Here is a 26442-nt window from a genome sequence, read left to right on the forward strand (position 1 = left end):
CGCGGCAGGAGGGCGGAAGTGAGAAAGTTGCCGGCGTCCGGAGACGAGTTAGCGGAACTCTGCGCGAGTCGCGGCGATGGGGAGCTCGGGCAGCCGTCTTTCCAAAGAGCTGCTGGCCGAATACCAGGTGCGCGAGACACCGGGCCCCGGGGAGCTTGCGCACGAGCCTGCGCCGGGAGCGGCAACCCGGTGCCGGCGGCAGGGCGGGCGGGGCCTCTGGGCAGCCCGCTGACTCCGAGTCCTGTTCCGCCTTCCAGGACTTGACGTTCCTGACCAAGCAGGAAATCCTCCTGTAAGTGTTGTCTCGAACCTCGCCTCCGGGATCCTCTAGAGATGGCTTCGGGGGGCTCTTTCTTACCGACGGGGCAACTGAGGCCACCCAGAGGGAGCAAGAGGGGCCCGTCTGAGGTCGGCGACTGAGCCGGAACTGGAGCCCAGCTCCCCGAGCCCGAGGCTGAGCCTTGCGGCCTGCACACCCTCTCCGCCGGTGTCGGGGACCCAGCTGTACAGCCTCCGGCCAAAGGGGCGCTTTTTGGCCCTGTGCTCCGCTGGCTTCTGCATAAGCGAACCTCCAGCCCCAGTCCGGCGGGGGTTGCTGCGGCTCTGCAGACAAGCCTTGGGGAGCATGGCTCCTTCTCCCAACTTCACGTGAATAATACAGGAACCGTTAACGCTTATTGAGCACTTAACGCTGCGCCCGGGACGGTGCTAAATTACCCTACGTTACCTCATTTAATTCTCCTGGAGGAGGTACGGGGACAATGAAACAGTCCAGAGAAATCTGGTGTCTTGCCTAACACTACACTCTAGGAGAGAAATTGAACTAGGGCTGAACTCCCTTCCTAGCCGTTTGGCAGTTTTATGTGGCCAGGGCTTCCTTCGGCTAAAGAAATCCGGTGGCGGGTAGGTGGTGCTACGGCTGAGATAGTTCAGAGTAGCTGTTAAAGAGGGAGGCCTTGAGGACCAGGGGATCCCTGGAGTTTTGCTTATTTCTCCCTTTTCTTCTGAGCCAACTTCTGGCTCCTTCCCCAACCTTTCCACCCCTCAGGGGGCTCTAGAACCGGTGTCCAGCACACAGTAGGCCCTCAGTAAATAACCTATTGCTAGAACAGACTTCCAGCCTGTACTGTCTTGTGACCTATCTCCCTTTGGCTTATCAAGCCTGATGACTCAGAAATTCTCTGTACTTGGCTCAGCCACTCACCTGGTGCATAAGATGCCTCCCGGCAGGGAGTGGGGGGGTGCAACACACACACACACACACACACACACACACACATACACGGGCAGGTGGGCCGATGGGCTCCCCTCCTTCTTTCAGAGCCCACAGGCGGTTCTGTGAGCTGCTTCCCCAGGAGTACCGGAGCCAGGAGGGGTCCCTGCAGGCCCGAGTGTCCTTGGAGCAGATCTTCAGCCTTCCAGAGCTCAAGGTGCCAGTTCCCCACCCTCCCTCTGCTGTTCTCCTGCGATCATGCAGTCACCGCTCCCATTCTGGCCTTTCCTCTGTTTAGCCCTAACTTCCTGGGGGTCAAGGGCTTTATCTGTATCACCCAGTGGCATTAGCTAGAGCAGTGTTTTTCAGATTGGGATTCTAGAAACACAACCTAGAGTTTCAAAAGGAGTTTTGTCCTTTAAGAAGCATTGGATTACCTTGAAGTTTGACAGACCCTGTCCAGAGGCTGATTGCTTCTCCATAGGGCTGCTGTGAAAATTTCTACCTGGAAGGCCTGGCCTAGCTCATGTAACACAGCAAATGTTTAATTAGATGTTCTTTTTGCTTAGGATGGCTTCCTCTTCCTTCTCTGCCCCTAGGCCTGCCTGTGGGTTAACCTCTGACTCCCAGTAGCCATCCCTGCCCCCTCCCCAGCTGGATCACTGGCCCTCCTGCCTTCCGAAAAGTGCTGGTCATAGTCCCCCACGGGCCTGGGCTCCTGGTGTCAGTCCTGTGAACTGTCCCCTTCACTTCCCTGGGGGCTTTGAGCACGATCTGGGCTGCGTCCCGCGGCCTTCACAGAGGCTGTCTTCCTAGGCCAACCCCTTCAAAGAGCGCATCTGCAGGGTCTTCTCGACATCCCCAACCAGAGACAGCTTGAGTTTTGAGGACTTCCTGGACCTCCTCAGCGTGTTCAGTGACACGGCCACACCAGACATCAAATCCCACTATGCCTTCCGCATATTTGGTGAGGCCTGGAAGGGGCCCAGAGACACGCGGGGACTTCTGTGTGGTGCTGGTGGGGAGCTGAGGGGTCACAGGGATGTCATCCTGACCATGTCCTTTTGGGCTCCCTGCGCCTGCCTCTCTAGATTTCGATGATGACGGAACCTTGAACAGAGAGGACCTGAGCCAGCTCGTGAACTGCCTCACGGGAGAGGGCGAGGACACTCGGCTCAGTGCTTCAGAGATGAAGCAGCTCATCGACAACGTGAGTGGCTGGGCCCCAGGGGGGACGGGGCCCTGAGCGTGGGGCTGGCCATGGCCTGACACTCCCCCTTTCCCAGATCCTGGAAGAGTCCGACATTGATCGGGATGGGACCATCAATCTCTCCGAGTTCCAGCACGTCATTTCCCGGTCACCAGACTTTGCCAGGTATGACACTGGTCCCATCTGTGGCATTTAGTCTGGAATATGACTATGGGGGCAGTGCCAGTGAAAGCCCTAACTCCTCTCAGTACCCCAAAGGGGACTGACAGACGTGAGAGGCAGCCCGCCCTCCCCCCCGCCCCCCGAAGGCTCTTAGGGGAGCAGTGGGTAAGTTTGGGTTTAGTCCTCACCCTCCTCTTCCAGCAGAAAATCCAACCCACTCCTCTTTTTCAGCTCCTTCAAAATCGTCCTGTGACAGGAGGCCCAGCCCGTTGCCCAGCACCCTGTAGTGGAACTTCTCCACGGCTGAGCCGTGGCCAAGGTCACATCTGTGTTGCCAGGGCCGGCCAAGCTGGCCTGGTCGAGCTGGCGCTGTGAAGCCTTGTACCCGGCAGGGAAGGACCCTCCATGTCAGGGCCTCACCCCTTCTCATTGCCACCACCGTTGCTCTGTTTGTTTCTACTAATCAATAATAATAAAGGTTTAGAAATTTTGACCCTGCATCTGATACTAGAAACACCAGTATAAGACTGGACTCCTAGGAGACTTGGGTTGCACTGGGCACGAGCCTCTACGCAGGGACCAGCAGGAAGTCCGCATGAGGCGATGAACAGCGTGGGGGGTGGAGTCCACTGCATCCTGACCATGGGGTCATTATATGAATTTCTGCACGTGTCAGCATTTACCAAACTGTTTACCAAAGGAAAAAGTTATTTACTGTGCAGGCATTTTTAAAATTAAAAAAAAATTTAAGGAGTTAAACAAAAAACCCTGGCCTGTGCCCTGACCCCGGAGCAGAGTAAGGGCTGAGGTGGCTCTGGCCCACTGGCCCCTGGAAATCAGGGGCACAGAGCCCCCCCAGAATTCGGGAAACCAGACCAGCCTCAAGAAGCAATAGTCCTGTAAGAGGAAGACCAGTGATTCAACTTCAGTTCTTTAGATTTTACTTAAAAAACCAAAAAAACAAGCATAAAGTGCATCTTATTAAAAAAAATATATAAAAGCCACAAAAACTGGGGCCCTTGTCCTGGGCAGTGTCGACATCCCTTAGAGTGGAGGCAGGCAAACTGGGGGTAAAGGGGGACTGGGTCTCAGACGAGGCTGGTGTGGGTGAGGGGACAGGGTCACCCAGGTTTTCAGGCTGGACGGAGGAAGGCAGGCAATAGTCTCTTCCCAGAATTCCGAGGGAAAGGTGAACATCGTCATAAACTCTCCTGAGCCGACGCTGCCCGCTGTCAACATGGCCACAGCCTGATACAGGCCGGGAAGCTGCAGAGCTGGCTCGAGTCCAGGGCCCCGTCGGGGCTGCAGTGCCAGTGTAGTCCTCCGGTCCCTGAGGCGACGGCATGATGGCTGTAACAACTTGGCCAGCTGGCCAGGCAGGACCCACGGAGCCCGATATGGCTCCCACTCTGCGTGACAGGGGCCGTCTATGGCAGTAGAATAAGGCAGAGGCTGGAAGAGGCCAGCTGGTGAGGGATTCCCAACTCTTGTCTCAAACCACCATGTCGGACGGGTCCGCAAAGCCCCCACAAGGCCATGAGCCCACGAGGCCAGGAGTGGAACCGGAGCAGCTGTGTGTACGCGGCATTCTGTGTGGTTTCATCCTCATTTCACATTTTCAATGGTTTTTTTAAACAAAAGGCTCAGTATACACCAGGAGCACTGTTCTGTCCACCCAGGCAGGTGCCCATCTTCAGTGGTTCCAGGGCCACAGCTGTCTGGGTCAGAGAGCCCTCAGTGCCTGAACGGCCGGCGGGCCCCACTGCCCCCAAGGGCTGGGCACGAGTCTGGCCAGCACCCTCTGAGCATTCACGGCCCCTGAAGCCAGGGTGGGCTCCTCTACAGGTCAGCTGTCACACCACCGAGTCCCGAATGTCAGAGCCCAGGCGCACCCGGGGCCGGGGGCACACCGGGGACACCTCCACAAAGCTGTCATGGACGCTGAGTGGCCTCTTCTCTGACTCAGTGAAGGCCCGGGGGCCCGGAGAGTTATCCGACAGGGCCTGGTAGCCTCGGTGGTCGAGCGGGGTGCTCGGAGGACCCACACCGTTGAGCGGCCGGGTCTCGGGTGGCAGCACCGTAGGTCGGGTCTTGGGGTGCACGCTGGCGCACTCCCCCTGCTTCAGGAACAGCTTCATGCCATCCCGATGCCGGTAGAGGACAAATAAAATCAGCAGCACCACGGCGAACACGAACAGCACACTCATCACCAGGAACTCAGTCCAGTAAGACTTGACTGCACCCCAGCTGGCCTTGCCCACCGGTGCGCTCACCCGAGACGTGAGAGGCACTTCTCCACTCCGGCCTGCCACGGTGCCCTCCACCTTTGGGCAGTACCTGGCCACCAGCTGCCGGAAGGTTCCCTCCAGAGACCAGCACTGGAACTCCCCCAGCTCCTGCTGGCTGCCCACCAGCAGCAGGTCCCCGGTGGGCAGCACCCGGCAGGAGGCAGAGCTCGAGCCATTGACAGGGACATCATTATGCAGCCAGAGCCGCGTCGCCAGGTTGGAGAGCAGTGGGCAGGCCAAGGTGTTCACCGTATTGGGCTGGAATTTGACGTGCTCACAGGGCTCCTTGTCTGTGGGCAGGAGAGGCACAGGGTAGAGAGGGCCCGGCATCCGCCGCAGCCCCACCTCACCCACCTCCCTTTGGGTTGCACCCATCAGGCCTCAACGATGACTCCGAGGACTCGGGAATTGTGACTCACGTCCCAGCACCTTGCTTGCAGGCCAGAGGGACAAGGACGGGAGAAGAAGCACTTACACCCACCCACCAGCACCCGAGTTCAGGAACCTTCTCAGGAACTTGGCCCCTGCCTCCCTCCAATCTCTGACAGGCACCTTACCTGCTGGTACAGCAACCCGAGCCTTGACCGAGGAAACATTGCAGAGGTTGCTGGCATCAGCCCTCTCGATGTCCTGGACCCACGGCCTGCGGACCAAAGAGAGTCTGCGGTAGGCCAGACCCTGTGAGCCTGCACCCCCACCCAAGATGCAGCCCTGAGGGCCAGGGCCCAGGGCTCAAGGACCTCCAGGCCCAGAGCAGGGGTCAAAGGCAGGCCCCTCTGTCTTCGCAGTATTCCAAATAAAAGTTACCATAATGCTTCCCTGAACTACGAAAGCAGTCAGCCTTCAGAAAGAGTGTGGAAGGGCACCTGGCTCTGTATGTACATAGTTTGTCTCGTTTACAGCAGTGCACACGCACTGAGTCATTTAATACAGTGTGATAAAGGAGCAAAGTAATTCTTGATGCACACAGAAAAACTCAGAAATACTCAGCCAAGCACAAAGGCTAAAAATACTGTAGGCCCTGGCCAGGGAGCTGAGTTGGTTGGAGCACTGTCCCTATACACCAAGGTTGCAGGTTTGATCCCTGGTCAGAGCACATACAGCACACATACAAGAGTCAACCAGTAAACACATAAGTGGGACCATAAATCAATGTTTCTCTCAAAAATCAACCAGTCAATAAAAATTATTTTAAAATACTGTAAAAACCACCCACAACCCAGCAGCCAGTGACATGACAAGGAGCATTTTGGGGGCATCCCTCCCAGGGTACATGTGTGCGTTCACATCTAGTTTCGTGACGTATAAAACTGGTACCAGCCACTGCAGTGAGCTGAGTGTGGGCTGTTAAACCAAAGGGTTGCCGGTTCGATTCCCAGTCAGGGCATGTGCCGGGACTTTGGGCCAGATCCCCAGTAGGGGAGCCTGCAAGAGGCAACTGCATATTGATATTTCTCTTTCTTTCTCCTTCTCTTCCCTTCTTCCTAAAGATACATAAATAATAAAATATTTTTAAAAGAACAACAAAAAAACTGGCACCAGCTGTCCCCCTGCGTGCAGCAATGACACACACACCACAAGTGTGGCAGGTCCCGTTTCTACTCAAAATGCACTTAATTTTACACACACATATGTAGAACAACCAAAGAGGATATACACCCAGGCGGGATTAGCCGCTGCTATCTTTTGATCGGGCTTCCCCCCATTTTCTAAGTTTTCTACCTGAACATTTTATAACTCGGACAAGTTCTGTTGAAGACCCCTTCCAACGGCTTCGTGCGTGGACTGTCTCGCAGCCCTCGCTTTCTGTGATTTAGAGCCACTCACGCGACAATCCAGCTTTCCCACCAAGCTTTCCAGAGCCACAGCGCGTCCAAATTTTCCAAATCATGCACCACCCCAACCCCCACCTTACGGGTGGGGAAGGCACACAATTTACCATCTGGACTACAACACTTTTGAGAGTCAGAAGGGGAGCGAGTTCATAATCGCACTGCACCAAGACCGTGGTGGCAAGACAAACTGCGCAGTGACTCTGCAGAGGGCCTGGGGCCGGTGGTCTGAGGCCAAGGGCACAGGGACAGAAAGGCGGGATGGGGCCTTCAAAAGCTCTCACCTGGAGGCAGCCTCAGGGTGGTAGAGGTTGAGGTTCCGGCATCTGGAGCCGCTCCAGGCGCAGTAGGGGTCCCGGGCCAGGAGGCAGTCCCCGCAGCTCAGGTACAGGCCACAGTTGGCCACAGGAACCTGGACCACGCCCAGGTGGGAGGCCGCGTACAAGAGCCCCTGCGCAGATGCTGGCGTGAGAGGCAGCCAGGGAGACCGCCCCCAGCCACACCCAGCTCAGGTGCCCAGTCAGAGCCATTCCCCAAGTGCCCCCTCTCATGCCCTCCCGACACCCTACTTTCTGACACTTGTCCATGAGAGGGGCACCCCAAGTGCGCTGACTGGCCTCTTCCACCTGCTTACCCTGCCGGGGTCCAGGAGCAGGTTCTGCACCGGCTGGCCAGGAGCGAAGATCTGCAGTTCCTCGATGACGTGCACTCGGGAGCCCACGCTCACAGCCTTGTGCAGCCGGCCATCCCCTGGAGCAAGGACGGTGCTCAGGCCCTGGGCACCGCCTGCTGCCCACGCCCCACAGCCACACCCCGGGGGCCTCTGCGCCGACCCTGCCGCCCACACTCACCGGTGCCCAGGAAGAGGACGTCATAGGTTCCGTGCAGGCCTTGGACACGGTGCACAGCCACACGCTGGTAGCGGACCTGCGGCTGCAGCAGTAACAGGTGGCTGCGGACCTGCCCGTCCATCAGGAAGTGGTCCTTGAGGAAGTTCAGCACGCGGTCGGGCAGCTGCAGGGACGAGTTGATCCTTCTCTCCCGGGTGCTGTTGGTGATGCACTGAAGAAGTTGGAGGCAGCAGCGTGAGGGGTGGGGGTGGGCCCGCGGGTCCTGCCAGGATGGCTACCCCAGAGGAAGCCAGGGGTGTCTGCCCCTCCCTCCGAGGCCGCAGGTCTGCATAGCCCAGGGGCCGACGTGGAGGGCAAAGCCCCGGGTGCAGGCACCCAAGGGTCCCCGCTGGCAGATTTCCCTGCTGTGCTGCTTCCTGCCCCACCCCCAGGCTGGGAGCAGCAGGACCACACTGGCTGCTGCTTTAGCATCCTTTCTCTGACCAGGTGTCCTAGAAGAGGCGGGTGATAAACACCCCAGCCGAACCGTGCCCAGACGTGCTCCCCGCACCCATATCCTGCCCCGGGTGTGCTCTGCGGGGAGCCCATTGGCTGGAAGGAAAGAAGGACGTACTGCCTCTCCACAGCCTGGCCACACTCCTCACTCAAAAATTAAATAAGGAGTCACCGCCACCCAGGAGGCACGGGTGGGACAGTCACACAGGTGGGCAGGAAGTGAAAGGGACACGCTGCCCACCCTTAGAGGGTTCGAAGGCCTTCCGACAGTCACGGTCACATCTGTCCCAGTGGGGACAAGCAGGACAGGACTTTTGCCCTCACATTCAAAACAGACTTGGAGAAGCCAAGTCATCCCAACCTGGGGAGACGCCCTGTCCTCCCGGCCACCCCCCGCTGCCATGCAGGAAGCAGTCCTCACCATGCCGGGCCTGGGCGTCGGCACCGGGTTGGTCACCGTGTACCACTGCTGCGTCTCCCGGTTCACCTCCTTGTAGAGGCCGCTGAAGACCCTCTGCACGTCCCTCATGGAGAAGACGCAGACGGCAGAGCCCTCCATGGTCCCTCTGTGCCTGCGAGAGAAATGGCCGCTGAGCCCAGGAGCCCGGCCTCCCCCTTGACCCTCCCATCCCCGGCAGTGTCCCGGGGCCCTACCATTGGGATGTGAAGACCCCATAGAACAGGGTGTCACGCCAGTCCTGGGGGCCGGGGCTCAGTGTGAAGACGTCCTGCAGCACGTTGAAGGGGAAGCCATCCTCGGGACGCGAGCACAGCAGCTGGGCCTTGAGGAAGGATGTCCATCGCTGCTGCAGGATCCGCCCACCGCCCTCGTCGCCCTGCGAGAGGGAGAGAGGCCTTGGCTTCTTGTGCAAGAGCTGCATTTCCAGCACAGCTCTTGTTTGCAAGTAGTTTTCTTATAAATATATAAGAAAGGTGAAATGCAGGTGAAAGAGAAAGGATTAGCAAGAAACCTCCTAAAATGTTCGCAGTGGTCGCTTTGTAGGGCCGGGAAGCAGGAATACTACGTAACAGTGGACATTTAGTTTGTTGCCCGCCACATGCCTAAAAGGTTTACAGGGACTAGTTTAACCCACACGAGCGGGAGGCAGGTTTGTTCATGTTCCCACTGCACAGACCAGGGAGCTGTCGCTGAGCAGGGACAGGACTTGCCCAAGCTCACGGGACAGGCAGGGACCGAGTGCACGCAGCCCAGCCCCGGAGTCCACGCTCGTTTATTTGTTTTGAATTAATTTTAGAGAAGGAGTAGAAAGCAGAGAGAGAGAAACACCGATTTGCTGTTCCACTTATTGATGCACTCATTGGGTGGTTCTTTGTATGTGCCCTGCTCGGGGATCGAACCCATGACCTGGGCGCGCTGGGACGATGCTCTAACCAACTCCAGCTCGGGGCCAGAGCCCAGGCTCTCAATCACGATGCTACACCGCCCCTTTATCTTGGGATATCTGCACGTAATTTTCTGTTCCACAGCTCGCACTTTTTACATAAGAGAAAACAGTAAGAGGTATTCTGACTTATAAAGGGAGAGAAAAGCCGTTGGCTACGCCGTTCTTCCCAGAGGACAAGAGAAGCTCACAGAAACGCAGGCCTCCTGGTGCGTCCTGACCTTGGCCCCGAGGAGCCTTTTCAGGGCTCTGAATGGCCCACCCCCCTCACCTTGCAGATGCGGGCAACACGGGACACAATGGTGTTCTCAAAGAACTCAAACTCCTTGCCGGTCTCGCTGAAGAAGAAGTAGATCTTGTCATCGTCCCCTTGTAAACTTCCCAGGCTCTCGGGGACGTAGGCTGAGGCCACAAATGCCGGGTCTGTGGGAGCCGTAGGGGAGTGAAGAGTCAGCCCGGGAATCCCAGAGGGGGAATCCCAGAGGGGTGAGGCTCTGATCTCAGGCCTCGAACGGGCAGAGCCCCTCCCCAGGGCTCTAGAGCCTGCCCACGGCTGGCGCAGCAGTAGGGCCTCACCTTGCAGCCAGTTGAGGGAGCTCTCGGTCTTGGTGGGGCGGCGGCTCTGGCTCCGGGAGATGGCGGGGTCATTCCCCTGGAAATTGCTGACCGTTCCAGTGTAGAGCTCGCCATCTGCCAAGAAGACATTCCCATGGGGCACGGCCCCCTCTTCCCGCTGGGACCTGCAGTGACCCCAGCCCTGCCCCTCACTTGGGGAGCACAGAGGGGAGAGCAGGAAACGGGAGAAGCCAAGGGCAGCCCAAGGTCACAGCTGCATTTCACACCCGTGGAGCCTCACCGGAGCCCTCCAGCCCCCAACACTCACCAACCATGAGGGCCGTGGACTTGAAATTGGGGTCAAAGGGACAACGGCCCTTGCCGTCTTCGAAAAGGACATTCCCCGCCTGGTCCCGTGCCAGCGTGAAGTTCTCCACGTTCTGTAGGGGAGCAGACAAGGGGACTTGGGGGCATGCCAGAGAATGTGTGGGCTCAGCGGGGAAGCAGGGGGATGCTGGGAGAAACAACTCTGAGGGTGCGCGGGGAGAGGTCAGGTGGGCTGGGCTGTCTTCCCCATCCCAGCACCCGGGGAGCCCTGTCTGGCAGCAACCTCTGCCGTGGGCACTCGTTGTCCCAGGAGGCAGAGAGGCAATGCAGCTTATCAGAAAGAGGGAGCGAGGAAGGAGCAGCCACAGGATTCAAACCCACGTCTGGCTGGCTCCGAGCTGGTGGCCCAACCCACAGCCTCTGCTAAGGTGAGCATGGGGCAGAATCCCGTGGGTGTGAGAGTGTTGAGGGGTGTACAGGTGGGCTGTGAGGAATCTGCAGGGCGTGGAGTTGCAGGTCAGCTGGGAGCCCACTGCCACTGAGGGGCCTCGCTGGGCCCTGCCCTGCATCAGGGGTCAGTGCAGGAGAAAAATTCCCCGGGATCGGAAGTGGGGAGGCTCCCGGTCCGGCTGAGCTGGGTAAGGGCACTCACGATGTAGGTGCACAGGGGGCTGAAGGCCCCCGTGCCGCAGGTGAACAGGTGGCTGCTGTTGAGTGGCAGGAGGATCTTGATATAGTTTTGACAGTCCCGCTGGGGAGAGAGGGAGAGGGTGTCAGGTCCAAGCCAGCCACCAGGGGGCACCGCCGAGACCCAGGGCCAGGGGTAGGGCTGAGGCCTGGAGTGTGGGCGGGGACCCTGCAGAATTCAGAAGCAGAAGCCAACCAGGGACCACAATGTGTCATGTGCCCTGGAGGGGCACCTTGGGGCTCCCCTTGTACTGTGGCTGGCAGCCCTCTCCTCAGCCTGGAGTGAGGGCAGAGAACACCTCCTCTAGGCTATCTTGTCAGAAAGTCCTCTTCAGGAGGCAGTGCGAACACGAACACGGCTGGTCCCTCCCAGCCCCCTTGGGGAAGAAGCCACCGCCTGGAGCCCAGAACCCTGGCTCCACACTCACACACAGCCTCAGCCGCCGACGGCATCGCCAAGCGAGATTCCGCTAGTTCCCCCAAACCTTCTCCCTCGAGACCTTCCCCTTTCACTCAGGCAACTCCACCCTCCGTTTTTTAAATGAAGTGTGTAACCTGACTACCTTGTAAATGCACCTATTTTTGCCTATTGTTCGTGCTTCTTTATCACAGTGGGGTCTCCAGTGCCTAAAAATACCTGGGCACAAAGCAAGTGCTGAACAAATACTACATGCGTGGAATACGAGACGAGTCTAGGGCGGTCAGGACTTGAACCTGTGACTTGATTCCAAGTCCAGTGCTTGTTTGCCCTTGCCTCAGCCGCCCTCCCCCCGCCCCCACCACCACTGGACTCAGGACCAGGAGGCTTCTGGGAATGGTGGGGAGTCCTCCAGAAGAACCTGGGCTGGATCGGACCCACCCCCATGGGTCAGGCCCCCCAAAAAACCCAGGATCTGTCAGACCTGCCTCGTCAGGGCCATGTGCAGAGGGACACAGCTCTGTCCCCGCCCAATCGCTGCTCCTGCTGGAAGGTTGCGCTTATTCCGCACTTATTTTGTGCCAGGTGCCTCACCCCTATCGGCCCATGGAATTGTCCCTCACAGTCGGTCAGCGGACACAGGCACCATTAGCCCCATTTCACAGGTGGGGACACTAAGGCTCAGAGAGGCCCATCTATTTGTCCAAGATTCAAAGCCAGGTCTGGCCACCTCAGAAGCCTAGGTCCCGCCCAGCACAGCTGGCGGCATCTGCTGCTGCTGTCCTGGGTTCAGGTCCACCCTGCATCCCACCTGCTGGCTCACCTGTGGGTCCTTGCCCTTGAAGCTGCACTGGTGTTTCCTCTGGGCGTCTGCACTCCACAGCAGCTGGGGAGGGCGAGGGGGCAGGTAAGTGTGCACGTGGCAGTGGAGGGTCCCCACCCCTTCACTCCGTTCCCCTCTCCGTGGGCCTCAAGCCCGGGCCCAGGAGGTCAGTCCTCCCGCCCTCCTTCCGCATGGCCATCCTCGCTACCCAGCTTACCCAGCCGCGGGCATCATCTCTCACCTCCTGGTACCCCCCGCCCGGCAGGAAGCTGGCGCTGCTGTTGAGCGCGAAGAGGGCCTCTCGGGCACCCACGTAGAGGGTCTTCCCGTCACTGCTCAGCAGCAGAGTCGTGTAGTTGGAGATCTTTTCAGCTTGGAATCTGAGGAATGGCCGCTCTTCGGAGCCTGGGGAGAGGAAGACGGACATTACTTGGGGGCCACCCCTCCCACACAAACCCAGCCTCTGGGATGGACCAATCAGAGTGAAGGTAGGTCAGCAAGACAGTGGGTGGTGAGGGGTTCAGTTCCCAGCCAGGGCACATGACTGGGTTGTGGGCCAGGTCCCCAGTAGGGGGCGCCCAAGAAGCCACCACACAATGATGTTTCTCTCCCTCCCTTCCTCTCTCTAAAAAGAAGTAAATTTTTTAAAAAAAATAAATGAACAGAATGTTCATGTTACGAACCTTGACCTCAGAAACCTGAACGTAGCCCACACAGACACGAGGAGAGGATAAAGAGGAAAATGGGAATAAACTCACAACCATGCACTGGAGTCCCAGGGGAGCTCTGGGCGGCAAATGGATTTGGAGAGAATTCATTTCGAAAACTCTATGCAGCTGATATGAAAAGAAAAATAAGCACAAGGCAGCCACCCTGCCCAAGCTCAGGCGGCAGTGGATGGTGACCACGCAGACAAGCACCGCCTCGTGAAGCAGAGGCGGCAAAGGGTCACACGCCAACAGAGAGCTGTGAAGACGGCTTCGTGTATGTATCTCCACAGTGAGTGATTTTACATACCCCCTGGCCCGGTTCCACAAGAGTGAGGAAACACGAGGGAAAGAAGATAACGAAATATAAACACTAAAGTCAAGGGCAGAAAAAAAAACCACATCTATGGAGAAAACAATGAAACGAAAAAAGAAGAAAAGGGTCCCCTAAGCAGGGCAGAGGTTCCCACTCATTTAGCGCTGAGCCTCCCAGTGGCCGAAGAGAAAAGGGGAATGAAGTCACCTTCTCCTCACTGTCCAGAGTTGGAACTGGGCTGCATTGGGAATTCACGGGGGGGGGGGGGGGGGGGGGGGGTCCTCCCTGACGTCCACAGCCCGAAGTCTGCCGCAGTGACCATACAGGGCAGCTGCGGTCGGAGCTGTTTAGGCCTCTCTTTGCACCCGTAAGTCCAGAATCACAGGGGACTCTAGGTCTTTTGCCTCAAGTTCCCAACTCCTCTGCACTTCCTGTGGACACACCGTGAGGCCCCGGAAACGTTTCCAGCACACACCTTCCACTTCTCCCAACCAGAAACTTCCCGACACACTGGTCTCCTGTGCTCAGCCTCGGGGAAGAACCGCCACCCTGGAGAAAGCCCTCCACCGCCACCACAGGCCCACTGGGGAAGGCACCGCACCGAATGCATCGTGGAGACCAACTCCTTGCATGCCCACAACAACGCTGGGAGGCAGAGACTGCTGTTCTCCCCCTTTACAAATGAAGAAGTCAAAGCTCAGAGAGGTTAAGCAATGGACACAAAGACACACAGCAAAAAAGAGGCCACAGTGGGAGTCTGGCTCAGGAGGTCTCCTTCCTGAGTAGAAGGTCCAAGCACCATGCTCTGAGAAGTGCCACGTGGGTCCCCGGTAGGGCAGAGACCGAGTCATCTCTCTGGGCTTTGGTGTTCTCGTATGTATCATGGGAGATAACACACACACACGTGACCCTCACAGCAGCCCCACGGGGACTCACTGAGTCCAGGGCAGGTGGCGATGGCGGTCCCTCCCTCCGGTTCCCTGAAAGCAAGGGTGGGTCCGAATTTGCCCACGCCTACCTGCCCGCAGAGGGCACTTGTGTCCGGGCAGGAAGCTGTGCTTGGAATCTGCCCAGATAATACGGAAACGCCAAAGGTCAGAGATAAAAGCTAAAGTCCAGGTGGCAGCTCGGCCCCACTCAGGCCTGGAAGGGAGTGGGAACCTGCCAAGGGTCAGGCAGGCTGAGGGCAGCCAGGATGCCCACCGTGTGCCCTTCACACAAGCCAGACGCCCAAGGGCCGCCCTCTGACCCCTGCAGTCACGCAGAGAGAGAAATGCCTTGGAGAGCTGCGCGAAGGGCCCCTCGCACCGCGCCTTCCATTCTGGGGACACCCCTCCCTCCTGCTTCCCCCAATCCCATGCCTCTCCGACTCAAAGCCATGGTGTCCTGAAAGCCGCACCCACCACGAGCTCTGCCCTGCCTGGCAGATCTCACCAGGGCTGGCTTCTCCACTGAGACAAATTAGGAGTGCAGACGCTAGAGGCAGAGAGAGCCCTGGATTCAAATCCTGTCTCTGCCACCAGGACAAGCGGGATAACATCTTGGGGCCTCACTTTCCTTATCTGTAAAGTGGGCATAATAGCACCACGCCTCCTGGGCTTGTTATGAGAAGAAACAAGATTACACATGTAAATAATAACACACAGAATCAGCCACGTCTGCCGAGTGCTTACGCCACACGCCCCTCCGCCCCCCTGGCGCTGGCACGGCGTCTGGCACACGCTCAGCGACTCAAAAACAAAACCCCGAGCCCTGCAGGAAAATCCAGCCCAGCCAGCACGGCCTAGGAGCAGGGCAGGGAGGAGAAACCGAGCCTGCCCGTCCCCCCTGCTCAGCCACCACCTGGCTGCTCACACGAGGGTCTCAGGCCAATCGCAGAGCAGCGGGAAGGTGTCAGTCACGGGCCGCGTGTGTGACCTGGTCCCCGGGGGTGCTCGGAGTGAGAGGTGTTCTCTGCCTGATCAGCCAGTGCCTGGGGTCACCCCCAGAGTCACAGCACAGGCGTCTGCGCGGGCCCTGCCTCAGCCTGCCCGCCCGTCTGCGTGTGCGTGAGCCCCACCGCAGGGCCTGTCTGTGCTTGTGTGTGCTCTGCTCCCGGGTGCTCTTTGTGCAGAGGTGACGGGGGGGGGGGGGGGGGGGGGGGCTGGTGCCCTGCCTGCCGGCACACACCTTGGGGTTGGTCTCGGCAGGCGCGGGAGAGGGTGCCTCGTGTGGCCACATGCATCCCGGACCACCGCGTGAGTCCAAGACAGAGAAAGCCAGGCAGGCCGTCTGAGATTGGAGCCTCTTTCCCAGGTGCGGTGAAACCCTGGCACCCACCCTGGCAGGCCCGAGCTGGTGGCTTGTCCAGGGCTCCGGCCTGGGGCTCAGGGGACACAGGAAGTTGGGCGTGTGGGAGGTACCTGCAGGACCCCAGGGTACCAGCAGGAAGTGACCCAGGATCTACTCAGCCCCCAGCCTCACCTAGAGGTTCTTGCCTCCCCAGTGACTCAGCTGGAAGCTTGCAAGGAGCTGGAGCAAGACAGGAAGAGGGCGGAAGAGGGCTCAGCGCTGTCCCCATCCCCCGCCCGTAGGGAGGTGACTCAGAGCCTCGCCCTACCTTTCTCTCCTGCGTGGCTGCCCACACAACACCACAGCTGACCTGTCCCTGACAGCCCGCCCTGCACAGGCCCTGGCAGGATGAGGCTGAAAAACATCAGCTTCCAGTGGAGTCTGAGCCAGGACGGGGTTCTCAGCCGGGGTGGCAGTCCCCTCACTGTGGGAATCCCCATGTCTCAGAGAGGGTCTGGGCCCAGACAGTTCTCAAGCCGCCCAGATGGCTCAGGAGCAGCGCCTGCTCCCCGGGAGTCCCCCTCCCTGGACCCTTGGACCCGCTGGTGCCTCCCGGGCAGGGTGCTGACTCAGTGACTAACCAAGGCAACCAGCGACCTGGACGCACATCGTCTCTCCTCACCGCCCAAGCTCAGGGCAGGGCTGCCGGACGGTCCAGAAACAGCGGGCACATTCTGCCGTCAGCAAACCAGCACCAGGGCAGAGTCCCCAACAGGGGAGACAGGGTGCATGCCAAAATCACCCTCTCCGCCCCTGGGGTAGCCAAGAAAGTGGCAGGAAGGCGAGGGAGCTCAGTCTTGTAGCATCTGGTGTTCTAGGCAGGTCCCCACTCTGCCATGTCCCGCCCGGTGAGGAGCTCCTGCCAGCAGCAGCCCCCCAGGCCCCCACCCCTCACAGACCCCCTGGTGCTCACCGGGCCAGCAGAGCCCGAACCAGGTACCTGCCCTGAGCCACCACTGCCTTGAGCACCTGACCTCTGACCCCCACCCCCAGGACCAAGGTCAGCTCCTCCGGCCTCTGCTGGGTAGGTGGGGTTCGAGCGGCTCCCTAACGAGCCCTCCTCTCTCCTGAGGCCCCAGGGTCCACCTTTCTCCACACAGGTGCCTCCCCTTCCTCTAAGGAAAGTGGGGCCACTAGGCCTAAGCACTCTCAACTTCCCACTGCTCCCCACCGCCCCGCCCCGTGTCACAGAGACACGGTTCTGGGTCCACAACCTCCACCGCGCAGCAAGCAGCGTTCTCCTTCCGTATCTATACTACATGTGCCTCCCCCTCCTGCTTCTCAGCCAAGAAGGGCCGTCCCCACCTCTGAGCTCCCACTCACCAGAGTTGGGCCTCACCCAGCCCCCCCCCCCAAGGGCCAGGCACTGATGGGCTGCAGGACCCCAGACGCCAAGGGGCGTGGCCTCGTGGAGGTCCCTGTCCTCCAGGGGTCTGCCACAGCAGCCTCAAGGGTGACCGCACGTCTCCCTCACACTCCTCTGGGGCCCCCATGTCCCCAAGTGCTGAGGATGTGCGTGGCACTCGCTAAGCACCTTGAGTGATTACCGCCTGTAATCCTGGCAAGGCTGCCGTGACGTGGGCACAACCACGTGGGATTTTCAGGGAAGCAGACTGAGCCGCCAGTAAGGTGGCAGGCGTGCTTCCCAAGCTGGGAAGAGTGGGGGTGCTGGGTTTTCAGCGTGGCCCCGCTGCCCCCAGTTCCCAGGCATCACCACATCCCCAACCGAGGCCGCCGGCTTGGCCCCTATTCCCAACCACAGCGCTACCGTCAGGGGCCTCAGCTGGACCCTGTCTCATCCAGGGAGTGACCTCAACAGATTTCTTGACCCAAAGGACAGAGACGGACTGCCGATTACGCGGGGTGGGCTGGGGTTTTGTCCACTCCACAGGTGACGCAGGAGGTGGCTGCTGGGATGGAAAAACGTGCTTCTCTCAGCAGACGGCTGCGGCCCGAGGCCTGGCCCCCAGTCTTCCTAGCTGTGTGACCTGACAATGTGACTTGGCTTCTCTGAGCCTCGGTCTCCTCACCCGTGCCAGATGGAATGACCCGCACAGCCAAGGGCAGCTCCTGGTACATGGGGGACCCTCCTGGGGGCTTTGCTCCCTCTCGCTGTGAGGGCCTGTCTCAGAGGACAGGCAGAGGGGACAGGTACAAAAAAGAGGCAGCGAGTGGGTTCACTTGGCCCCTCCATGGGAATCTGGTAAAATGAGACATCGCTGTCTGCTGTCCCCACTGAAACCCCCTGTGGACCCCACCGGAAGGGCTTCTCAGGGACCCACAAGTGCAGGGACCAGAGGGGAACAGGCTCGGGAGGCCGAGCTCTCTGACTCGGACAAAACACTTCTCAGGGATCTGAGCTGGGAAACAGGGTAACTGCAGCGACCAGGCAGGGGGAGACTGGACAACGGAAGCCTGGTGGCCCCGGCAGCCCTAGCCACACCTGTTCCCAGCCTTCTGCTCCTTCCCAGGCCCTGAGCGCTGGACACGCACTCCAGGAGAATGGCAGTGTCCCCCGACAGCTGGAGGACTGACTCCTTCCTGCCTTGTAGTGGACACAGTCACGTGGGAGCGGTGGCTGAAGAGTGACCAGGGAGCCCGCACAGGGCGAGGAGCAGAAGACAGGCTTGTGGCCTCAGGAAAGGCAGGAGGTGCCTTTATGTCCCAGGACAGCCCCCCTGTGCGAGCCACGGTCTGCCCTGGACACAGGGGCATGCTGCCAGGACGGGAGGGTCAGAACGCAAGGACGAAGGCAGGGAGGGCTAGCAGGGGGGCGGGGGCAGCAGGAGGAACTGCTGAAAACAGGCTGACCGGGACTGCAGGAGTCTTGGGTCCTGTTTGCGCCTCTCACCCTGTTGCCCAGCGAGGGCCACCTCAGAGCCCTCTCCACCAATCCTGAGCACCCACGGGGTGAGGGGCACCACAAGCCCCAAGAAGGGGACATAGTGCCCTGGCTGGTGTGGCTCAATGGACTGAGCACTGGTCTGCGAACTGGAAGGCTGCAGGTTCGATTCCCAGTCAGGAGGGCACATGCCTGGGTTGCAGGCCAGGTCCCCAGTTGGGGGCATGCAAGAGGCAACAGATTGATCTCGCACATGTTTCTCTCCCTCTCTTTCTCCTTCTCTTCCCCTCTCTCTAAAAATAAATAAATAAAATCTTAAAAAGAAGAAAAAGGGGACGTAGCAAGGAGTGACCGACAACCTAACCCAAATCCAGCCTTTTCTCCTGGCCCGATGCCACCCTCTGTCTCTCTAGTCTGGAGGATGACCCAGCAGGTGTACCCAGGTGTGCCCCAAAAGTTGTGCAAGCTTAGACCTTTGTCGGACTCCTGCATCCCAACACCCAGCTGAACGTGGGTTACACAGAGGGCAGAGCGGAGCCAGCGAAGTGCAGGGAGGAGAGGGGAGCGGTCCAGCCCCGGGCAGAGGAGGTTCTCTGGGCACAGAGGGTTCCACACAAGCCGAACCAGGAGCACTGGAAAAGTGTGGGAGCCCTGGCCGGGTGGCTCAGCAGGTTGTAGCATCGTCCCAGACACCAAAAGGTCGTGGGTTCAATTCCCAGTCACGGCACATGCCTAGGTTGCAGGTTTGATCCCTGGTTGGGGCACATGTGGGAGGCAACCAATGCATGTCTGTCTGTCTCTCCCCCTCCCCACTTTCTGTCTCTATAAAATAAACAAACATATTTAAGAAGAAAGAAAAAAACAAACGAAAAGAAGGCTAAACAAAGCAGGACCATGGGGCCTCCAACCGCCTTGGCCTTCTCCCCAAGGAGATGGGTCCACACTATCTCCTTCCTAGGCCTGTTGGTCTTGGCACCTCGCAGAGGGGCCACATACAGCCAGGGCTCTGCCAGTGTCTACTGAACGAATGCTGGCAGCCCCGCCAGGCCGGGAGGGGGGCAGGACACTTCTATTCGGGAAAAGAGGAGCCGCTACCTCTCACTGGGGACACTGCTGCTGCACCCAGCGAGGTGATTCCTGACACTATTCCCACCTCACCAGTGTGAAAATGGGCCTGGCACAGGTGGGAGCTCACTGGAGCTGTGCAGTGAGGGGGAAGGGCAAGGCCCTCTTCCACACCGGGCCACCAGCACCCACACAGCTCTGTCCATGTGGCCTTGGGCCAGGCAGAGACTAGCTCAAGGGGCAGCGTTGAAGACCAACGCTGGAGGGAGATCAGGGACCAGCTAGGGAAAGACTTCAAAAAGGGACTAGCCCTGGATAGGATGCTCAGCAGGTTGGAACGCTGTCCAGTACACCAGGAGGCTACAGGTTCAAGTCCAGGTCATTGCACGTTCCTGGGTTGCAGGTTTGGGTTTGATCCCTGGTTGGGTGTGTGGTAGGGGCAACTGACTGATGGTTCTCTCTCACATCAATGTTTCTCTCTTTCTCTCACTTCCTCTCTTTTCAATAAACATCCTTGGGTGAGATTTAAAAAAAAAAAAAAAGCGGCCTGTACCAGGCCCTTCATCCGGGGCTTCTCAGAGCAGCCATGACCCTGGACGCCCCTGGGGTCATAGGTCACGTGGCTGATCCTTGCCTAGACCATGTTCTCTCAGCTCAATGGGGTTTTGTTTGGCTGCAGGGTCCAGGCCTGCGGATTTATTTCCAGCCTGGCTTGGAAACACTGTGTCGGCCCAGAGCCTCCCAGGCAGGCACTTCGGGTCAGAGGGAAATTAACAGCTCCCTTTAATTGCCCAAATAAGGGGACCAAGTAACCATTCGGGAGTGGGAGGGGCAGGTTTGGTTTCTTCCCTCATGGCCGGGCTGGGAGGCTCTGGGCCCCCCAGCTCACCCCCTCAGCTGTCACCTCCACGCAGCGTCCCTCCAGCTCCTGCTACAGGGGACCCCAGGGTCCTGGAACTCCAGACCGCCCAGCTTGCAACGCAGCGGAACCCGAATTCCACACAGAGCTTTGAGGCGCCTCTTTCAAACCCAAGTTACTTCCCCTAAGGTCTCCATTTGCTCTGCTCACCACACAGCCCTGCCCCCCCCGCCCCTCGCCCCGTCCTCCTCCTGGGCCTGGCCACAAGTGGGGCAGCCCCTCCGGTGGCCCCACTGATGGACAGCAATGAGGGTTCCACAGGAAGGACCCCCCACTTCCAGGGGTTTGCTTCCAACCACAAACACAACCCACTGTCTCCAGGCTTCCAGACCTTGGGGTGGGGGGCAGGGGCTCGGGTGAGAATTCCCTAGGGGACAGCAGGTGGCAGGGAAGGGGGTGTGGGCTCTAGTTTCTGGCCTCACTCCCTGTTCTGTGAGGGAGGGGCCCGGGGGCCAGTGGCCCATGGTGACCATGGGCCTGCCCGGATGGGCAGGCTGCCAGGAACATCTAACGAGCCCCCAGGGATGAGGCAGGAAGCAGCCTCAGGCTGAGCAGGGAAGGTGAGCTTGCTTGGTCACCAGGACATTCCCCTCTGGGGCACCCAGCCGGCCAGGAGAGCCTGCACGGAGACCAAAGGGCAGGGGCTATCCGGCCCAGGAGGAAGCCCAGGGCAGCTCAGGGAAGCATGGACTTGAGCTCGGCTCACCAGCTCCGGTGCCCAGGCACTGCCAAGCAAGGCCAGGGCGTTGGTGGGACTGGAAAAAGACACCCCCTCTGGGCAGACCCAGTCTCAAGAAAAGAAACAGCTGAGGATCTTTTCTTCTCCAAGATCCACAGCTTGGAGAACAAAGTGTGGGCTGCCCTGAGTGGCCCACCAAACCTGGGTCACGGGGAACCCAAGCATACCGGTCCTGTGGGGGGTGAGGACTAGAACGTGTGAATTTTGGAATGATGCAGAACCCCAGCCTGCAGCACGCAAGGACACTCAGTGTTGGCGAGTGGGGAAGCAGGTGTGTGGACTCAGATTTGAGGAAGTGGGCCGGGTCTTAGGGCTGCGTGTATGGGTGATAACCACAAAGTTTTATTCTAGGTGCTACCAGAAAGTAGGTTCTTTCGGTTCCTCCTCATGGCTCCCTCATCGAGTCACCCCCGGGAGCGGTCCCCATCCAGTGCAGACATGTGACATGCCCCTGGCAGTAGCCCAGGTTTTCCGGGGGGGGGGGGCATCCGTGGGAGCCCCCAGGGCACTTGTCTCCACTTCCGGTCACCAGCTCTCAAAGCTGAGAGGGTTTCAGGGCACCAGGGTGAGCGGTGATCACAGCAGGAAAACAGCGAGGCAGCAAGCCTGGGTCTGATACACCTGCTTACCCTCTCTGAACGTGCTGGAGGACCCAGGGGAGCGTGGTCAAAGCTACACACCAGCCCCGCCACACACCAGGCAGAACTGCCCGAGCTCTGGAGGATGACAGCTACGCTCCCTGAGTGGTTTCTATGTACCAAGCCCCGTTCCTTTCAAACACAAACTGAGCTTGCTCCTCACCACCTCCAGGCAGGTGCTCACAGTGCCCCTATTTTACAAATGAGGAAATCAAGGCCCCTAGAGGACGGGCGGCTCGCTCCAGGTCACGTGGGTATGAAGTGGCTCAGGCCGGACTGGAGCCGGGCCACCTCCTCAGCACTACTGGGCTGTGTTTCAGAAAGGGTTACTCCGGGCCAGGCGGTTAATGGAAGTGCTGATTCTGCTACTCTGTCCCTTTGTAAACTAGAACACTTTTCGGGGTGGGGATGCTAAGAGAAGGAAGTCCAGTACAGTTTCAGGCTTGTAACCTCCAATTCCTAAGTCCCTTTTCTAACTCGCACCGTGTGACAAGCAGGGGGGTGTTGGAGAAAAGCATCCCCCAGGCATGCACAGAGGTTATGTCCACATAACACACCTAGTTGCACCAACTCTCTGAGACCCGCCTGCAAGGGACCTGTGCCTGGGCCCATTCTGCAGATGAGCAAACTGGGGCTCAGGGAGAAGGGGCTTACTTGCCCCGTAGTAGAAATGGGCTTAGAATCCAGGTCCCCCGGATTTCAGAGAGGAATTGGAGAAGCAACCGAGCAAAAGCGGGGTAAGGAGAGGGGAGAGCAGAAGTCAGCGGAAGGGCTACAGAAGCAGATGTGAGCTCCGGAGAGGGACCTGGCCCATGAGGGTGGTCCTTCCTGGGTCGCTCGAGGACCATCCTGGCTTCCAGGACCTGTGAATCTGCGCGCAGACTGCCCCCAGCCCTCGTTTGGTAGCTCCCAGGCCCGGGGTGGGGGGATCCCGCCGTATCTACTGGGGTGAAGGATGGGGCGCCGTCCTGCGGCGGCTCCCGAGGGACTTGCCGGAACACCAAACCCCAGTGTTTACGGGCGGCAAGCACGGCCCCCTCCACCCGCGCTGCCCTGGGGGGCGGCACCGCGCCTGGCTCTGGTCAGCATCAAAGACAAGCAGATGCGCAGGCGGAGGGGAGAGGCGAGGTGGGGGGGGAGCCACCACCGGCCACCACCGAAAGGGCGCCCACAAGGGGCGACAGAGCAGGCGAGGGCCCCCTCCCCTAGCATTAAAAGAATGGAAGAAAGGGGCCCGCGGCCCCGCAGCTCCGCTCTCCCTCCGCAGCCCTTTGAAAGGAGGAGGGGTCTCAGGCAGCCCCCCCCCTGCAACTCCGAAGGGCCCCCTGCCCCCTTTGTCACGGCAACGTCCGAACCGGGCACTTGGCCCGCCCTCCCCGGTCCGCGCCCCCGCGGGGTCCTCCCTCACTCACCCAGCGGCAGGCTGATCCGAGGGACGAGCGCCCGAGTGCCCGGCGGCGGCAGCAGCAGCAGCGGCAGCAGCAGCAGCGGCGGCAGCAGCGACTGGGTCCCCGGGGCCATCGCGGCGCGCGGGGCTCGGACAGCGGCGGCGTCCCGCGGGCTCAGGCTCAGGTGGCTCCCCTGCACTCGCGGACCTGGGGGTTGGGGGACGGATCACGTGGCCGCCGCGAACGCGCCCCCTCGGCCCCCCGCAGCGCAGCGCAGCGCAGCGCGGTCCCGCCGACCCAGCTCCGAGGAGGCTTGCGGGGCGCGCGGCACAGAGGGCGGCGCCGGAGGAGGAAGTGGGCGAGCGCCGAGCCTCTCCCAGGCTCCTTCTCCCTGCCCTGCCCTACCTTTCCCCCTTCCTCCTTCCTGCTCGCCAGCTGGGTGCGAGCCCGGAGGGAACGTGTCGGGGGTCCTCCAGGCGCCGGGAGAGAGCGCAGCAGAGCAAAGCCCAGCCCTAGGTCCCCGCCCCCACCTTCAGACCCTCCCACCGCAGCCCCGGCCCCCTTCCGGCTGCCCTGCGACCCTCGGCAAGGTGCCGCCGGAGGTTTGGGGAAACGCGTGGGTCTCTCCACTGTGCGCCTGGTGAGGGTCTGGCCTGGGTCTTGTCCCTTTATCCACCCACCCCACCCCCCAGCTAATGATCCTGGCACCCACTTGTCCGTAACCACATGAACTGTGTCTAGCTCCAGCGGACGCCGGGCCAGTGGCTTCTGAGTCTAATTTCTGCACGGGTCAGTCCACCTTGGGTCCTGGCTGCGTTCCCTGCAGGCCCACCCCTTAGTCCGGTACCCTGCGGGGCGTCTACGCTTAGTATTCAGTGTACGCGAAGCCAAGCCTCAGACGGGAGGGGGGGGCGGGGAGGGGGGAGCGCGGCAGGATTAGCTTATGTGGAGTAATAGGATTTCGTATACCGGAGAGGAGGTGAGACCTTCCCCACGGCCTGCGCGTGGCCAGGCACGAGACAGCACCGTTCTCCCTCAAGGTGGAGGGAGCCCAGAGGCACCCACTCAGAATCACGGCCCAGACTCCCCCACCACCCAGGCCCCCTAACGTCCCCAAGGATGAAGCTCCGTCCTGCTTACAGCACGGGTTTCAAACTGCCACCTGCAGCCCTCAGTAGGTTCTGAAATCAACGCTCCCTTTCTGGCACTTAAGGAAAGAGAAACAGCGGAAAGGAAGCTGTGGGAAACACGTTCCAACTTTTCCCAAGAGGGCAGTGGGCCACAGTGAAATGTAATTCTTCCTGCGGTTCGAGGCCGAAGAAGTTTCAGAACCCGGCTTGTCATTTCCACGGCAGGGGGTACGGTTCCTCCCGGAATGAGCCTCGGTCCTGGGAAATTCCGCCTGCCCCCGCGCCAAAATCAGCTCCCTCAGCGCCAACACTTTGTGCTCTCGCCCGCCCCGCCCCCCACCCCAGGCCGGCCGCATCCTCTCCAACAGGGCGGCAGCCAGGGTGGGCACAGCACTCACGTGGTCCCAGGTTCCATCTCTGGCAGCCGAGTTTCTCTAGGTCCCATGACTCCTGTGCCCCTGCGCCAGCCTGACACCCATCTGTGGGCAAGGCCGAGGCTGGCAGCGCCCGTTTTAAAGGGGCTCCCGAGACAAAGAAAAATAAAAACAGAGGGGCTCCCAGCACTGGGCACAGCATTGCACGTGGGATGGGGGTGGCGCCAAAGCACCCCAGTTCTAGCCTTGCCCAGGCCTTGGGTACCACTTTTATCAGCGACGTCCATCCATCTTCAGCCAAGGATGCCCACGCTTTTGTGGGCAGCCAGGACCTCTGCCCTGAGCTCCAAATGGCCTCAGCGTTTCCACCGGCTGTCTGGTCTGCCAGCCATCCAGCACGACCCAAACCGAGGTCCTGGCCTCTCCCACCTCTGCAAGTCCCGATTCAGCCGCAAGTCCCCCTCAAAGTTGCTCAGGTTAAAAACCTTCCCCCTTGCCTTTTCACATCTAGCCCATGAGCAAATCCGTGGGCCGACGACCCTCACCATCGTCCTTGTGGTCACGGCAAGGTCTCCCTGCTCCCACCTCTGTGGCATTGAAATTGGCGCTCAACTCAGCAGCCCGTGTGTGGGGCTCAGAGCCAGATGGGTCACAGCACTCGGCTACCCAGGCTCCCTTAGCCAAAAAGCCGAAGACCCCAACAAGAGGTTGCAAGGCGCAGATGTCATCCTCACCCCGGTGGCCACTGCCCTTCCCACTCTCTCTCTCCTGCAGGATGACTCAAAAGGACTGCCCCGGGACCTTTGCCCTGGCTGAGACTCCCAAGGCCTGGAGCCTTCCTCCCAGAGTCCTTTGCTTCCACCAAATCTTTGCTCAGAGGTGATCTTCCTGAAGAACCCGAACTTCCCCCAATAGTCCCCTCACCCCGAGAATTTCCCCCCCAAAGTACTCATCACTTTCTAACATAATTATTTGATTTGCTTATTTGTTGTGGTTTTTGCTTTCTTGTCTGAACTTCCCACCTGCCCCTCCATCCCCAAAATGGAGGCGGGCAGGGGATTCTGTGTATCTGCTTGACAGTTAGCCCAGGCCTCTCGGACAGTGCCTGGCGTGCGCCAGGCCCTCAGCAAATAATGAGGATGGATGGATGGATGCAACCTGGGGATCATGCGATGCTACGGGCTCACGTCCACCGACAACCTGCGTTACCTTTTGACATCACCTTCGGGCCAATACGGCATCCCCCCATTGCCCTGACCGGTGTGTCTCGGTGGGGTGGGCGTCGTTCCGCAAAGTGAAAGATCACAAGTTCAAATCCTAGTCTGGGAACATGCCCGGGTTGTGGATCCGGTCCCGATCTGGGTTTGGGGGGGGGTGGGTGTGCGTGAGAGGCCGCAGATGGATATTTCTCTCTCGCATCAGTGTGTCTCTCCCTCTCTTTCTTCCTCCCTTCCCCCTCTCTAAAAATAAGTAAATAAAATCTTTAAAGCAAAACAAGTTCCCCTCAAACCCGAAATTATGCCATTCTCCTTTTCACCCGGAGCACGGTGCTTCCCGTTGACATCTTTGAAATCTGTTGGTTCTGGTTCAACTTTCACCCTGTTAAGGTCATTCTGCGTGTTGATTCTATGATGCAGTTTGCTTCTCCTCCCAGTTTCGAGTCATCTGTAAATTTGATAAGCATTCCTAATGCCTTTAGTCAAATCACTGGTGAAGATACTGGGTGCGA

General features: G+C 59.4%; 2 protein-coding genes across 7 annotated transcripts in view; one reads left to right on the top strand and one right to left on the bottom strand.

Moving 5' to 3' along the window:
- The first annotated feature begins 11 nt into the window (after window positions 1–11).
- CIB1 (calcium and integrin binding 1) lies at window positions 12–3078 on the top strand. 2 transcript variants are annotated; one of them, XM_037053606.1, is made up of 7 exons: window positions 12–127; window positions 258–292; window positions 1322–1430; window positions 2030–2180; window positions 2305–2423; window positions 2500–2588; window positions 2817–3078. In XM_037053606.1, the coding sequence occupies exons 1-7, from the start codon at window positions 77–79 to the stop codon at window positions 2836–2838; spliced, it is 576 nt and encodes a 191-aa protein (XP_036909501.1). In that variant the 5' UTR covers window positions 12–76; the 3' UTR covers window positions 2839–3078. The 2 variants fall into 2 exon arrangements, with proteins under 2 accessions (XP_036909501.1, XP_036909503.1); XM_037053608.1 differs by lacking the exons at window positions 12–127; window positions 258–292 and adding an exon at window positions 319–365.
- Window positions 3079–4216: 1138 nt separating this feature from the next.
- SEMA4B (semaphorin 4B) overlaps window positions 4217–26442 on the bottom strand; it is a 30980-nt gene continuing 8754 nt past the window's right edge. The window contains exons 1-15 of one of the 5 annotated variants that reach the window (XM_037053593.1): window positions 23922–23952; window positions 23234–23416; window positions 12506–12669; window positions 12265–12327; window positions 10989–11087; window positions 10338–10449; window positions 10031–10144; window positions 9726–9877; window positions 8706–8887; window positions 8473–8623; window positions 7557–7767; window positions 7340–7455; window positions 6990–7156; window positions 5431–5516; window positions 4217–5163 (exon numbers count right to left, since the gene is read on the bottom strand). In XM_037053593.1, the coding sequence (XP_036909488.1) occupies window positions 4439–5163; window positions 5431–5516; window positions 6990–7156; window positions 7340–7455; window positions 7557–7767; window positions 8473–8623; window positions 8706–8887; window positions 9726–9877; window positions 10031–10144; window positions 10338–10449; window positions 10989–11087; window positions 12265–12327; window positions 12506–12669; window positions 23234–23416; window positions 23922–23937 (2541 nt within the window). In that variant the 5' untranslated portion in view covers window positions 23938–23952 and the 3' untranslated portion in view covers window positions 4217–4438. Of the gene's footprint in view, window positions 5164–5430; window positions 5517–6989; window positions 7157–7339; window positions 7456–7556; window positions 7768–8472; window positions 8624–8705; window positions 8888–9725; window positions 9878–10030; window positions 10145–10337; window positions 10450–10988; window positions 11088–12264; window positions 12328–12505; window positions 12670–15750; window positions 15863–15928; window positions 16063–23233; window positions 23419–23617; window positions 23710–23921; window positions 23953–26442 lie in introns of those variants that run through there. The other 4 variants (XM_037053597.1, XM_037053595.1, XM_037053594.1 and 1 more) reach the window with 4 other exon arrangements.

The sequence above is a fragment of the Sturnira hondurensis genome, unplaced genomic scaffold (genome assembly GCF_014824575.4).
Source record: "Sturnira hondurensis isolate 20B ecotype Veracruz unplaced genomic scaffold, ASM1482457v3 Scaffold0007865, whole genome shotgun sequence".
In the NCBI taxonomy this organism is placed as follows: Eukaryota; Metazoa; Chordata; class Mammalia; order Chiroptera; family Phyllostomidae; genus Sturnira; species Sturnira hondurensis.